At 37.6% G+C, this 16,248-nt stretch overlaps 1 protein-coding gene across 4 annotated transcripts in view; it reads right to left on the bottom strand.

The window, feature by feature from the left end:
* The window catches only part of TMEM131 (transmembrane protein 131), a 254,572-nt gene that overhangs the window by 179,107 nt on the left and 59,217 nt on the right, over nt 1-16,248 (bottom strand). For all 4 annotated transcript variants that reach the window (XM_055241870.2, XM_055241869.2, XM_063616805.1 and 1 more), the window contains exon 2: nt 1,076-1,137. In XM_055241870.2, coding sequence (XP_055097845.1) covers nt 1,076-1,137 — 62 coding nt within the window. The remainder of the gene's footprint in view (nt 1-1,075; nt 1,138-16,248) is intronic.

Below are 16,248 nucleotides of genomic sequence, written 5' to 3'. Positions count from 1 at the left end.
GTAATCTAAATGTATGCTAAAATGCAAGTAAAAATCTTGTTCCATGTCCCTAGTATAATTATTTTCTCTATTGTCTTGATTTAATTTTAATTTTTACTTTCTTGCCTTTATTATAAACTACGGGAAATATTTTTCCAAAATTATTTAGGTCACTTAGTTATAAATAAATTAAAAATACTATAGGTAGTACTAAGTAATAAAGAGACTAACAATCACATCTGGAAGGAGAATACTGGGATTCTCGTGACAGTACCACAAAGTCACGGGATCTTGATCACCTTTCCTAATCTAAGCATTGTTTTCCCTTGAATATAAAACTAATTAAAAAATTATCAGTCATGCTAGCAAACGGCATGTTACTTGAAAAACAAATGTTATCATTACAAAGTCATTAAGGACAAGCACAGAATATGATAAAAGTTTGTAAGAAAGGAGAAAACACCTAGCCATAAGAAATCAGAGGGTTAGTTAAGATGGCATTTACTTTCTCTTTCAGCTCTGAAATTCTCATTTTTAGCTGGGAAGCCTGAAATAGGCTTCATGGTGATATCTGAACTAGGTCTGAAAGGAAGGACAAGATATTTATTGGATTACACTTTCAAATTTTATGTATATTTAATGATGTGACTTAGGATAGCAAGTAGAAGTACAGTATAGGTAAAATCTATAGTACTTATTCTCTCTAGAGAGGTTCTCTTCTAGATAAATATTTTGAGATCCTCCATCTGAATTCATACTCAGAGAACCCCTGCTCCTGATCTGAAGAGAACCCCAGGTCCTGATCTGACCCCTTCCCCTCAGATCCACAGGCACAAACACTTGCCACAGACTGATGATGTACTTATTTACAAGGTTTTAATACCACAATGAGTTTGCATTTTAAAGAAATATTTAATATAAAAGATAACTCATGTAACTACAGAGGTTTTTATATTACTAAAGACTACTGACCTATCATCAAAGCTCATAAAATATAAATATATTTCAGATAAACCAATTACATTTTTAAACGAAAAATAATAACCAGATATTATTCAAGGCTTAATAATAACTTTTCTACTTAAAAAAAAATTACCTGTAGTAGCCCTCCATCATCAAAACGCAGTACTTCTATTATGCTCTCTGACTGAATTAATGCTGTGAAGAAAACAGAACACACCATCACTTACAGGAACATAAATTTGATTTTCATAACATCTTTGACCTTAAAGTTAGTTCATACAATTTTATATTTAAAAATGGACTGCTTAATGGTGATGGTTAAAAAGAAAAATATGACTAATACTTCAGAATTTTACAAACTAAGGAATACTTTAAAATAAAACAAATAACAAAGTAACTTCAACAACCTACAGGCTATATGCATCACCTTCAAAATATCCATTACTGTTATATTATGAGAAAGCACAAAATAGTCAAATTCAACAAGATGCAACTAATTATTTTCCCTGATAGATTAATTGAAAATATCAAAAGCATACAGAAAAGATCACTACAGTATTATATTTCCCCCAAGAAATGATCAGCTGAAATTCGGTATCATCTGCTCTTTTGTAGTGATGATATGACCTGGGATCAACAGTCAAAGGGATTTGGTGAGGAAGTGGGCAGGGAAAATAGCAAAAGATTATTCTGGTCCAAGAAACAGCAATGCAAAGGTAATATATTTAAAAGCTAACATAGTTATACCATACAATCTGGCGATCATGCTCCTAGTATTTACTGAACTGATTTGAAACCTTACATACAAAAATCTACATACAATCCCTTAAAGCAGCTTTATTCATAATCACCAAAATCAGAGCATAGTCAAGATGGCCATCAAAGGTGAATAGACAAACTGTGGTATATCTATACAATGGAATATTACTAAAAGAAAAGGCCACATACTGTATGCTTCCAAGTACATGACATTCTGGAAAAGGCACAATTACGGAGATAGTAAAAAGATCAGTGGTTGCTAGGAGATCGGGGGAGATGGGAAAGGTTGAATAAGTGAAGCACAAATATATTTTAGGGTGGTAAAACCATTCTTTATCAAATTGTAATGATGGACACAGGACATGATGCATTTGTCAAAACAGAACTTCACAGCACAAAAAATGAATCTAAATGTATGCAAATTTTAAAAATAATTTAGGAGACTGGGAGGCTCCAGGATGGAATGCATAATATGACAAAACAATTTAACTGTATTACAAATGAATGAATCAATCTTACTGAAGTGGGGGGAGAGGGGAGAGTGCTCACCTAAGTAATTCTGGAAGTGAGTAGAACATGTAAGACTAAAGGCAAAAGAAACCATACATATGCAATGTATTCTAGTTGATAATGCTTTTTCCCACAGGAGTTTGGGTTAACCATTCTGATGCCACCATACATGTACACTGAAATCGAACAATTAAGAACACAGATGGTGGATACTGGGAACCAGGTGTCTCACTGTTGGAATAGCAATTTATACAGAAACGGGGCGGGGGGGGGAGGCCAAAATGATCCAGGTGGTAATGGTTGAGAGTCGGTGATATCAGTATGAATTCATGTTTAGTGAAACATATAGATCATTACATACATATAAGAATATTTATAGATGTTTATATTCATAGGTTAGTATACATACATGTATTTCCTTGCTCTGTCAGCTCTAAGGGCCTAAAGCAATGACATGCCAATAGCAAAGAACACACCTGGAACTCAGATCTTGTGTTCTAATATTATTTTCCAATAAAAGAAACCAGGGCTTCCTGGAGCAATGGCTGATTTGAGGACAGGGGCAGGAAATACACGAGATGAGAATGGAGCATCCTATAGTGCAGGAAAGTAAAAAACAGAGAAAACCACCCAAATCCTACACTGATGGGGATAGAGAAAGGAAGGTAAGAATCAACAGAAAGAGCTCCCAAATGACCAAAGCTGAAACAATCTGAGCAACAAAATGAAGTAGTACTAGATGTAGCCCAAAGTATAAAATAAATATCCATAAACCCATACTGCTATAAATTGCCGAATAAATGGGAGAAAAGGGACAAATTTCACATGCAGAATTTCAACTATGTGATACTTCATTTGGCTTAATATGGAATTCGCTGACTCCCATTTGTTGGTCTTTTGGAATTCAGGGAAGACACTCAGTGTCCCACATATGTACCTGGCTGTTGCGGTATGACAAAAGTGGACAGTCAAGCGGCAGAATAAGATACTAGTTAATTAGATTACATTACCTTGTTGGATGTTTTTTCTGCCTGCCAAGCATCCTTTTCTCCTTAGTCTAGTAGTCACATCCTGATTTTATTTTGGGAAAACTCCTGTCCTCCATTTCCCATGTTTCTCTTCAATGACAGTGCCGACCTGCTCCACTTCTATTCATCCCCTACCAGTCTGTGGCATATAGAGAATATTCAATAAATACTGAAAGCATGAATGATGTCCCACCTTTTTGCTCAGGTACAATAAGCACTGGCATTTGTACTTACTGATGCAAATGACCTTTTTCTGGTTATGTTATCTCTAGTCCTGGCTTATAGTGGAATTTCAATATCAAGATCAGAGCTAATGGCTCCAACAGAATTACTGACACAGTGTACTTAGAATGTCTCTAAGTAAAGTGATAAACTCGTTAGAAGAAAGGACTATGAATATAAAAGGCTCTGCTCAGCTCACCCATCCCATTCCTCACCTGTTCCCCCCATTTTTTAACACAAACTGAAATTTCACAGGATCCAGAGAATTTTTTGGTTATTCCCTACTGAAGACAAATTTATTGACATAAGAATATAATGAACTAACAAGAAATAACTGAACAGCCAGATGCTCGCAATATAAAAGACATAAAGTCAGGGCCTCTAATTAGAAGCTTTATGTCTAATTGGCAGAGGAAACCAACAAGAAACAACTGGAAGCAAGCTATAGGTGGCTGCTATTAGAGCTCCAATAGAACGACCACTGAATGAGTTCCCACCATCGAGCCACAAGAAATACTGATCTAACTGAAGAGAACTACATAAAGGCAGTAGTTTAGGTATACTGCTTTTTAAATTAGAAGCTTCAAAAATATATAAAAATTCTATTGTGAATTATGAATTCATATTTTTAAAAGTATAAGTTATGTTAAAAATATGAATGTTAGTTAAAAAAATTAATAGCAGCTGATTACAAAGTCTCAAAAGGAAAATACTATGTTACACATCGCTGGCTTTCCTTAAAAGATGTAGAGATAAATAGGATTCAACTCTGGCATAAAACAAATTAACATATTTTGCTTTAAACAGCCAATTATAATACCTTTCAATTATATGCCTAAAAAATAGAACACTAGATATAGACTTAATCATTTCACATGCAAAGTTATTAAGCTATAAAATGTAACAAAAGTAAGTCATCACATCTCCATATTCAAAACCACAACTAGTAACAGCTTCCTCTCCCAAAAATATTTCCCCTAATTTTATGCTGTTAATGAATCCCAAACTTTCCTGATGTTCCCTAGTTCAAGCATCAAACAAATGTAATTGAAATAAAAATAAACTAATAATTACTGATCACTGTTGTTAAAATTCAAACTAACCCTATGACCCCTTCCTTTCCTTTCCTTTCCTCTTCCCTTTCCCCGTCCCTTTCCCCTTCCCTTCCCTTCTCTTTTCTTTTTTCTTTTCTTTTCTTCCCTCTGTGGCCCAGGCTGGAATCTAGTCGGCTCGCTGCAGACTCCCTGCCTCCGGCTCCCCTGATTCTCCTGCTCCGGCCTGCGGGCTGCCTGGGATTGCCGGCGCGCGCCACCACCGCTGCCTGCTTTTTCTCCTTTGGCTGGAGGCGCGGTTTCGCCATGTTGGCCAGGCTGGTCTCCAGCTCCTGACCCCGAGTGCTCTGCCCGCCTCGGCCTCCCGAGGTGCTGGGACTGCAGACGGAGTCTCGCTCACTCAGTGCTTGGTGTTGCCTGGGCTGGAGTGCAGTGGCGTGGTGTTGGCTCGCTGCAGCCTCCGCCTCCCAGCCGCCTGCCTTGGCCTCCCAGGGTGCTGGGATTGCAGCCCCTGCCCGGCCGCCGCCCCGTCTGGGAGGTAGGGAGCGTCTCTGCCCAGCCGCCCCGTCTGGGAAGTGAGGAGCGCCTCTGCCCGGCCACCCATCGTCTGGGAAGTGAGGAGCGCCTCTGCCCGGCCGCCCCGTTTGGGAAGAAGTGAAGAGCGCCTCTGCCCGGCCACCCCGTCTGGGAAGAAGTGAGGAGCGCCTCTGCCCGGCCGCCCCTCTGGGAAGAAGTGAGGAGCGTCTCTGCCCGGCCACCCCGTCTGGGAAGTGAGGAGCGCCTCTGCCCGGCCGCCCCGTTTGGGATGTGGGGAGCGCCTCTGCCCGACTGCCCCGTCTGGGAGGTCTACCACAGAGGCCAGAAGCAATGTGGGGGCTGGACGTGGTGGCTCACGCCTGTAGTCCCAGCACTCTGGGAGGCCGGGGCGGGTTGATCACTTCAGGCTAGGAGTTCGAGACCAGCCTGGCCAACATGGCGAAACTATGAAAAATACAACAGACAAACCAACCAACCAACCCAGTGACAACAAAACAGGTCTACCCTGGAGTCATACTCTAATTTTTTCTATTTTCCTCCCTTTCTGACCCTTTATCCCACTTTCTTTTTCTTCCTCTTCCTTCTCCTTCTTCTTTGTCAAATAGAGGATTGAGTTATTATCATTGATCCATATAAAGTCCCTCTCTCATTTATTTTCTTTAATTCCCACTCCCCATTTCTATTCCCCGTCTTCCCATGTGCAACCTTCCTAATATGTTTGATACGCATCTTTTTGTTTGTATGTATTTTTAGAAAATGTTTGTTTTGTGTGCAAAAAAAAATTAATAATAAAAAAAACAACAAACTAACCCTATGACACAGACATTATGATCCCATTTTAAGGTAAAGAAATAGACACAGTGAGATACACTCAGCAAGAAAGTGGCTAAAGTATGAATTTTGGCAATGTGAATCTGTGCTTCTAAACCCATCCCTATTTACTTTCAAAATAAATTTTACAGAATGCTCATGACTAACAGCACCTTTTAGCAACCAAATTTTTTTAATTGGGCATATATTTCTGACAGTAAGTGAGGAAAGGAAGATTTATAAAGGAAAGGAAGGGATTTACATTTCTGGCTTTTATGATTCTACTCACATTTACTCTGAAGCTGGACTCAGTAAGATCTACTTTAAGCTCCTCACACCGACCCACATCTCTAAGCTGTCTGTGAGTAACAAAGCCATTTATAATCAGTGTAAAAATGTCAATGTGTCAGTTGTTTCAAAATAGGAACACTTGCTTTCAAAACAGAAGTTCACAAACTGTTTACTTCCCTATTTCATTTAGTTAAGATTAAAAATATCTTTCACTTTAAAGACAAATCTTTGTCTACTAAGTTTTTGTTTTTTCTTTTAGGTGAAGATATTTTCTGAATATTACAACTGATGAATAAATATAATTTGTGATTTTAATACATCTAAAATAACTCATGAAAAAAATGCTATAAATAACTAGCAGAAAAATATATGCCATATTGTGGGGGGTGGTATCAGGCATTAGGAACCTAGGTTGTCATTGCACATCTTTACCTTCTAGCCTTCACAGTCTCCTAACCCACAAAAGGAGAAGGCTGGACTAGTCACATCGGTGATTTTTAAACTTTCTCCTACAAAAACCAGGAAGAGAAGAAAGGGCCACACAGGCAGGCCTCAGGAGGCTCCCCAAAGCTGTGTTTCAGAGCCACCTTGCCTAGCATGCTGTTGTTATGGCTGGCGTCGTCTTCTCCTTCAAGTCTCAGGCTTGACTCCACTCACAGTGTGGCCCTCCTTGGCTTCTCAGAGCAGCCTGGTTATCCTCTATTATATTCCATATCTTAACTCTTATCACAATCTGTAAAAGTTCCTGGTTTGCTTGTCAATAATCTGTGCCTAGCAGCAAGTCTGAAAAACGTAAGAGAAGAAATTCTGGTTACGATAATGACATTGTGCTTGAGCCCAGGGGGCAGAGGTTGCAGTGGGCTGAGATAGTGCCACTGCACTCCAGCTTGGGTGACAGAACAAGACCCTGTCTTTAAAAAAAAAAAAAAAAAAAGACACTGCTATTTTAGAATTCAACATTGTTAAAGACATCAATATCTCTTTTATAGTTACACTTGCTCAATATTTTGTTTCAACAAAGGGTTCAATAGCAATTTTAAAACATCCTAGACTAGGTCCATATGGGTCCCTTCGAGCTTAAAGACATTTTATGATCAAAGCTTTGTTTCTTCCCTCATTAGTTTTATTATCTGAAAAATGTAATGTATACCTGTCTTCTTGCCACATTAAAAGTACAAGGAAACTCATATAAACCATATTTTAATTTTATCAAGACCATTCAATATCATCAACTTCCTAAAGAAGCTATGCCCATGTTGTTTACTAAAACTCAAAATATAATCCTATGTAATTCAGATGTGCAGGATATACACCATACATCTAAAAAGATGAGCCAGAAAGGTTTTTCAGAATTAATTTTACAGCTAAAGACAAAATACCATAATTAATTTTCATCTTATCCTAAGGTATCTAAGTCATCTAAAAAGATCTGTAAACTTCAGTTATAAAATGTAGAACTAATGCTCAAGAACCACCAACTACTCTTAGCAGCTTCAGTATCAGAAAATCACTAAAACTCTGAAGCTCACACTGCAAATGCTCTAAAAACTAAGCTATTATTGGAACTACAGCCCAAAACAGTAGGCCCTAGTCAGGACCTATATGATAAACCTAAATAGGCTGACTGCTAAAGTATTTAAATGCAGTCATGTACCACGTAATGTTTTGGTGAACGATGCACTGCATATATGATGGTGGCTCCGTAAGATTATAATACTGTATTTACTGTACCCTTTTCTATGTTTAGATACACGAAAACTTGCCATTGTGTTACAACTGCCTACAGTATTCAGTATAGTAACATGTTGTACAGGCTTGCAGTCTAGGAGCATTAGGCTGTATCATATACCTTAGGTGTGTAGTAGGCTATACCACCTAGGTTTGTGTAGGTACACTCTATGTTAGTACAATGATTAAATGGCCCAACACCACTTAGGAGGTTTTCCACATTGAGTGATGCATGACTACAGTACCCAAAATCTCCAAACAGAAACACCAAGTATCCATCACAGATGAATGGATCAACATGGCAGTTACATAATGAAATATTATTCAGTCATAAAAAGAATGAAATTCTGATATATGCTACAACATGGATGGACCTTGAAAATATTATACTAAGTGAAATAAGCTAGACAAAAAAGGGCAAATACTGTGCTCCTACTCACACGAAAAATCTAGAACAAGCAAATTCACGGGGACAGAAAGTAGATTAGAGGTTACTGGACAACAGGGTAGGGGGAAGTGAAGAGTTGTGGCTTAATGGTTACTGAGTCTCTAGGGTAATGAAAAAAGAATGGTGGTGTTTGTATAACATTGTGATTAATGCTACTGAATTGTACACTTAAAATAGTTACAAATGGTAAGTTTTATGCTACATACATGTTATTTTAAAAACTACAACTCATTAACTTAGACAAAAAAAATATTACAAATTGAACCCAGCATTGTATAAAATTATGCGTCATGACCAAGTGACTTTTATTCACGGTTGTGCAAGACTCACACAAAATTAAAAAACTGATCATTGTAATTCACCCCATCAACAGGCTAAAGAGGAAAAACACATGATCGTATCAACTGACACAGAAAAAGTATTTGACAAAACCCAACACCTCTTCATGATAAAAACTCTCAAGAAGATAGGAGAAATGTAGAACTACCTCCATCTCAACCTCTAGGTAATATCCTTCTTACTGGTAAAAGACTGAATATATAGGCCCTGAGACTGGGAACATGTCAAGGATGTGGCTCTCACTCTATTCAACATGTGCTAGAAGTTCTGGCCACTTTAACAAGGCAAGGAAAAAAAAAGACGAACACACTGGAAAGGAAATAAAGCTCCCTAATTGCAGTCTACATACTTGTTTATGTAAAGACCCCAAGGACTCAAAAAGAAAAGTCCTTCTTAAAGGTAATAAGTACCTATAGCAAAGTTGCAGAATACAAGGTCTAAATCCTGAAATCCAGTACATTTCTATATACTAACAATGAATATGCAAAAATCAACATTAAAATGCCATTTACAACGCCATTTACAATGACTCCAAATAAAATGAAGTACTTCAGATATAAATCTAAGAAAGCATGCACAGGATATATGTACCAAAATATACAAAATGCTGATGAAAGAAATCAAAGAAGACCTACATAAACAAGAAGACACACTATATTCATGGATTAAAAGACTCAAAATGTAAAGATGTTAATTCTTCACAAATTGATCTGTGGGTTTAATGTAAACCCTATAAAAATCCCAGGATAATTTTTTGTTGACAAACTTATACAAAAAATTAGGAACAAACCCTAGAATTGCTAAGAACAATCTTCAAAAATAAGAATAAAGTGAGAGGAATCACTCCACCAGACATTATGTCTTACTGCGTAACTTCAGTAACCAAAGCAGTGTGATATTGGCAGAGGGACAGACACATAAATCACTTGCAGAGAGTAGAACACCTAGAAACGGAACCATATATGCCTCACTGGTTTTGACAAAACTGCAAAAGCAATTCATTGGAAGAACAGCTTTTCCGACAAATAGCACAGAAGCAATGAGACGTCTATAGGCCAAAACAATATTTTTTTTTTAAAGAACCCTGACCTAATCCTTACAACTTATACAAAAATTAACTCAAAATACATCACTGCTCTAAATTTAAAATGTAAAACTATACAACTTTTTAAAAAGGATAGAGGAGAAGATCTTCAGGATCCAAGGTTTGGCAGTGTTCCTAGAGTTGACATCAAAAGCACAATCCAGAAAAAAAAATGATAAATTGTTGTACCTCATTCAAAATTTAAAACTTTGCCCTTCACATGACCCTGATAAGAGTAGGACAGGACAAACTACAAAAAGGTATAAAATATTTGCAAACTACATATTTAACAAAAGTCTAAAGATCTAGGCTATACAAAGAACTCAAAAACAAACAGAAAAGAACAATCCAATAAGCAAGTGAAAAGATGTTCAACATCATTAACCATCAGGGAAATGGAAATGAAAGCCACAATATCAGGATGGTGAAAATGAAATACCCATTCCTATCAAAAGATCAAAATCCTGGTTGTGACTCTGTAGTATTCTTTGTCAAGATATTGCCATTGGGAGGAACCAAGTACAGGCTACACAGGATCTCTCTGTATAACTTCTTATAACAGTATATGATTCTAAAATGATCTCAATAAGAATCTGTATTAAAAAACGAAATAGCTAATGATAAATTCTGGTAATTAGTTCTACCTGCTCAACAGTTTATCTTCGAAATGTTTTTGTAATAGTGATTCTTAAACGGGTTAATATTTATAATATTAAGATAATGAAATTTAATTTCAGGACCTACATGCCATTATCAATGTTAATTCAATCAACTGGTTTTGACAGCAAAAGTTGAGAACAGTTTGAAGAAACAAAATAGTACAGGAGAAGAAAAAAAAGCAACAGAGAGTATTGTCAGTGAAAACGGCAAAGTTAGGGACATTTGAAAATTCTAACAAGAAGTAACCAAAACAGCATGGTACTGGTACCACAACAGAGACATAGATCAATGGAACAGAACAGAGCCCTCAGAAATGATGCCGCATAGCTACAACTATCTGATCTTTGACAAACCTGACAAAAACAAGAAATGGGGAAAGGATTCCCTATTTAATAAATGGTGCTGGGAAAACTGGCTAGCCATATGTAGAAAGCTGCAACTGGATCCCTTCCTTACACCTTATACAAAAATTAATTCAAGATGGATTAAAGACTTATATGTTAGACCTAAAACCATTAAAATCCTACAAGAAAACCTAGGCAATACCATTCAGGACATAGGCGTGGGCAAGGACTTCATGTCTAAAACACCAAAAGCAATGGCAACAAAAGCCAAAATCGACAAATGGGATCTCATTAAACTAAAGAGCTTCTGCACAGCAAAAGAAACTATCATCAGAGTGAACAGGCAACCTACACAATGGGAGAAAATTTTTGCAACCTACTCATCTGACAAAGGGCTAATATCCAGAATCTACAATGAACTCAAACAAATTTACAAGAAAAAAACAAACAACCCCATCAAAAAGTGGGCAGAGGACATGAACAGACACTTCTCAAAAGAAGACATTTATGCAGCCAAAAAACACATGAAGAAATGCTCCTCATCACTGGCCATCAGAGAAATGCAAATCAAAACCACAGTGAGATACCATCTCACACCAGTTAGAATGGCCATCATTAAAAAATCAGGAAACAACAGGTGCTGGAGAGGATGTGGAGAAATAGGAACACTTTTACACTGTTGGTGGGACTGTAAACTAGTTCAACCATTGTGGAAGTCAGTGTGGCGATTCCTCAGGGATCTAGAACTAGAAATACCATTTGACCCAGCCATCCCATTACTGGGTATATACCCAAAGGACTATAAATCATGCTGCTATAAAGACACATGCACACGTATGTTTATTGCGGCACTATTCACAATAGCAAAGAGTTGGAACCAACCCAAATGTCCAACAACGATAGACTGGATTAAGAAAATGTGGCACATATACACCATGGAATACTATGCAGCCATAAAAAATGATGAGTTCGTGTCCTTTGTAGGGACATGGATGAAACTGGAAAACATCATTCTCAGTAAACTATCGCAAGGACAAAAAACCAAACACCGCATGTTCTCACTCATAGGTGGGAATTGAACAATGAGAACTCATGGACACAGGAAGGGGAACATCACCCTCCGGGGACTGCTGTGGGGTGGGGGGAGGGGGGAGGGACAGCATTAGGAGATACACCTAATGCTAAATGACGAGTTAATGGGTGCAGGAAATCAACATGGCACATGGATACATATGTAACAAACCTGCACATTGTGCACATGTACCCTAAAACCCTAAAGTATAATAAAAAAAAAAAAAGAAAAAAAAAAAAAAGAACAAGAAAATTAGCAGCATCAGAATAAACTTTCTAAGAACGCTGGCAATTAACCAAAAGCTTGCAGCAATCTCCAAAAGCTTGCAGCAATCCACGGAATGTTAACGCATTTTTAAAAAGCTGAATCTCAACAAGAACAGTGAAATATGTGGCATTTAACTTTTCTATTCTCATTCTCTTCTCTCCAGCTCTGTGACAGCACTATAACCAACAGCCCAATCACAGTGAAAATCAGCAGCCTGACAGGCAATAAGGGTGGCAGAACAATGTTGGAGCTCCTCGAAAGCCTGATTTCCAGAGAACTGTCTTTATCTGATCTGTGTGGTGAGTCCCAGTGAGGCCCCACCTGGGAGGCTATTTTTATTTGACCTGACTCAGAGCTTTCCCACTGTGAAAAGCCTTGACCCTGGTAACAGTTGTCAAAAACCTTTAGGGGAAATTTTTAAAAATTTGGTTGCAGAACAGTGTGGTAGATGACAGATGGGCCAAACAATAAGCAGACCCAAAAGTTTAAAAGGAAAAGTTGGGAATAAGATGTCCACAGGGGCTGTAAAAAGTGTTGACACCTTCCTGCCAATCTAGAAGGTCCTGTGTGTGCATCGGGCTCTGGCTCTGCTTGTGCTCAGAAGAAACCTGAGACATCCCTACGCTCTCACACCTGGGGCTGACCCTAGGCTTTATGTGAACAGGGGGGGAAGGGTAAGGAACAGCTGTCAACTGCCTGGCTGAGTGTTTTGACGTGCCCCAACACACACATATGCACGCAAATACACGTCTCTCAACAAAGACTAGGAGAATTACTGGTTCCAGGTTTTTAAGGAAATCTCTGTTCAGTCATTAGATGACTATGAAGCTCACCACACGGAGACTTCAGTAGCCATGCACCACAAATAATATAGATTTAAAATAACTTGTTCAGAAAGCCACTACGCAAACTGCAACAAAAACAACAACAAACCTTAGGGAGGGGAAAATCTAATTTCCAGAGTTGCCATCTTATATGTTAATTGTCCAGTTTTCAACAAAAAATTGAGAGACATACAAAGAAACAAAAAAGTGTAAAGGGACAAAAAGTATTTAATAGAAACTGCCCTTGAGAAAGCCCAGGTTTTGGAATTACTAAATAATTTAATTCAGCTATATTAAATATATTCAAAGAACTAAAGGAAATGATGTTCAAAGAACTAAAAGTCACACCAAATGGAGAATATTAAGAAGAGAAAGAAATTATTAAAATAACCAAATAGAAAAGCACAGTAACTGAAATGAGCCCCTCCCACTGCCCAGTTTTCAAACAGATTTAAACAAACAAGAAAGTATGGCTCATACATAGGAAAAAATGCAATCAACAGTAATAGTCCCTGAGAATAGGACTTACTAGAAGACTTTAAATCAGCTATTTTAAATATGTTCAAGGAAAAAAGGAAACCACGTGCAAAAACAAAGTATGAGAACAACACTTCACTACATAGAAAATATCAATAAAGAGAAAGAAATTGGAAAAAGCAAGCAAATAGAAATTCTGGACATAAAAGTACAATAACTAAAATAAACAATTCATCAGAGGGGCTCAATAGCATATTTTGGCAGGCAAAGGAAAGAATTAGCAAACTCAAAAATAGGTTGGTTAAGATTATCCAGTCTGGGAAACAGAAATAAAAATGAAGAAAAATGAAAACAGCCTGAGTGATTACAAAACACATGAAGAGTACCACCATCTGTACAACAGGAGTCTCAGAAGAGGAGAGAAAAAAAGGCATGAAGAATATTTGAAGAATAGGTGATATTAGTCCAAACTAAACTATTACAAGTTGATGTTAATTGTAATTCTCACAGCAACCATTAAAAACTAAATTTTAAAAATTCAGACTTTAAGATAAAAATTGCTACAAGAGAAAAAAAGACATGTAATAATAATAAAGGGATCAATCCATTAAGATGACATAATCATAAACATACGTGAACCTAACAAGAGAGCTCCAAAAGACAGGAAATAAAAACATACAGGATGAAAGGATAAAGAAGAAATTCAATAAAAATATTTGGAGAATTCAATATCCCACTTTCAAACATAGGTAGAACAACTAGAGAGAAGGTCAATAAGAGAATAACAAGGAAATTTGAACAATACTAGCAACTAATTATAGAGTCCTCCACCCAAAAACAGAATACACATTTTTCCCAAGTGCACATGGAACATTTTCCAGGATAGATCATGTTAGATGTTAGGTCATAAAACAATTCCAATAAATTTAAAAGAACTGGAGTCATACAAAGTATGTTCTTCAACCTCAATGGATATGAAATTGAAAAATTTGGGAAAACTCAGAAAATATGTGGGTATTAAAAATATACAATCCTTCATAATCAGTGTGACAAGAAGTGAGAAGGGAAACTAGAAAATATTTTGAAAGAAAAACACACAAAATATTTTATGGAATACAGAAAAAGCAATACTAGAAGAAAATTTATAACCATTCATGCCTATATTAAAACAAAGATCTCAAATTAATAACTTAACCTACCATTTAAAGAGAAACTAGAAAAATAAGAACAACCCAAAGCAAGAAGGAAAGAAACAATACAGGTTGTTAGAAATATAGACCAGAAGAAAAAAAAAGAAAATTAATGAAAACAAAAGTTGGTTCTTTGAAAACATTAACAAAATTGGTAAGGCTTTAAGCTAGGCCAACCAAGAAAAAAATCATGAATGAAACAGGGAGCAGAACAAAAGGCAGCAGAAACTTCTGCAGACTTAAACGACCCTGTCTGACAGCTTTGAAGAGAGTAGTGCTTCTCCCAGCATGGAGTTTGAGATCTGAGAACGGACAGACTACCTCCTCAAGTGGGTCCCTGACCGCCAAGCAGCCTAACTGGGAGACACCTCCCAGTAGAGGCTGACTGACACCTCATATAGCCGGGTGCCCCTCTGAGACGAAGCTTCCAGAGGAAGATCAAGCAGCAACATTTGCCATTCTGCAATATTTGCTGTTCTGCAGCCTCCGCTGGTGATACCCAGGCAAACAGGGTCTGGAGTGGACATCCAGCAAACTCCCAAGAGACCTGCGGCTGAGTGGCCTGACTGTTAGAAGGAAAAGTAACAAACAGAAAGGACATCCACACCAAAAACCCATCTGTACATCACCATCATCAAAGAACAAAGGTAGATAAAACCACAAAGATGGGGAGAAACCGGAGCAGAAAAGCTGAAAATTCTAAAAATCAGAGTGCCTCTTCTCCTCCAAAGGAACGCAGCTCCTTGCCAGCAATGGAATAAAGCTGGACGGAGAATGACTTTGACGAATTGAGAGAAGGCTTCAGAAGATCGGTAATAATAAACTTCTCCGAGCTAAAGGAGGACGTTCAAACCCATTGCAAAGAAGCTAAAAACCTTGAAAAAAAGATTAGATAAATGGCTAACTAGAATAAACAGTGTAGAGAATACCTTAAACGACCTAATGGAGCTGAAAACCATAGAAGGAGAACTACGTGACGCATGCAAAAGCTTCAGTAGCCAATTTGACCAAGTGGAAGAAAGGGTATCACTGAATGAAGATCAAATGAATGAAATGAAGCAAGAAGAGATGTTTAGAGAAAAAAAGAGTAAAAAGAAATGAATAAAGCCTCCAAGAATTATGGGACTATGTGAAAAGACCAAATCTACATCTGATTGGTGTACCTGAAAGTGATGGGGAGAATGGAACCAAGTTGGAAAATGCTCTTCAGGATATTATCCAGGAGAACTTCTCTAACCTAGCAAGGCAGGCCAACATTCAAATTCAGGAAACAGAACGCCACAAAGATACTCCTTGAGAAGAGCAACTACAAAACACATAATTGTCAGATTCCCCAAAGTTGAAATGAAGGAAAAAATGTTAAGAGCAGCCAGAGAGAAAGATTGGGTTACCCACAAAGGGAAGTTCATCAGACTAACAGCGGATCTCTCTACAGAAACTCTACAAGCCAGAAGAGAGTGGGGGCCAATATTCAACATTCTTAAAATAATTTTCAATCCAGAATTTCATATCCAGCCAAACTAAGCTTCATAAGTAACGGAGAAATAAAATCCTTTACGGACAAACAAATGCTGAGAGATTTTGTCACCACCAGGCCTGCCTTACAAGAGCTCCTGAAAGAAGCACTAAACATGGAAAGGAACAACCGGTACCAGCCACTGCAA

This window comes from Symphalangus syndactylus, chromosome 14 (genome assembly GCF_028878055.3).
Source record: "Symphalangus syndactylus isolate Jambi chromosome 14, NHGRI_mSymSyn1-v2.1_pri, whole genome shotgun sequence".
Taxonomy (NCBI): Eukaryota; Metazoa; Chordata; class Mammalia; order Primates; family Hylobatidae; genus Symphalangus; species Symphalangus syndactylus.
This window is presented reverse-complemented; position numbering and strand designations above follow the sequence as displayed.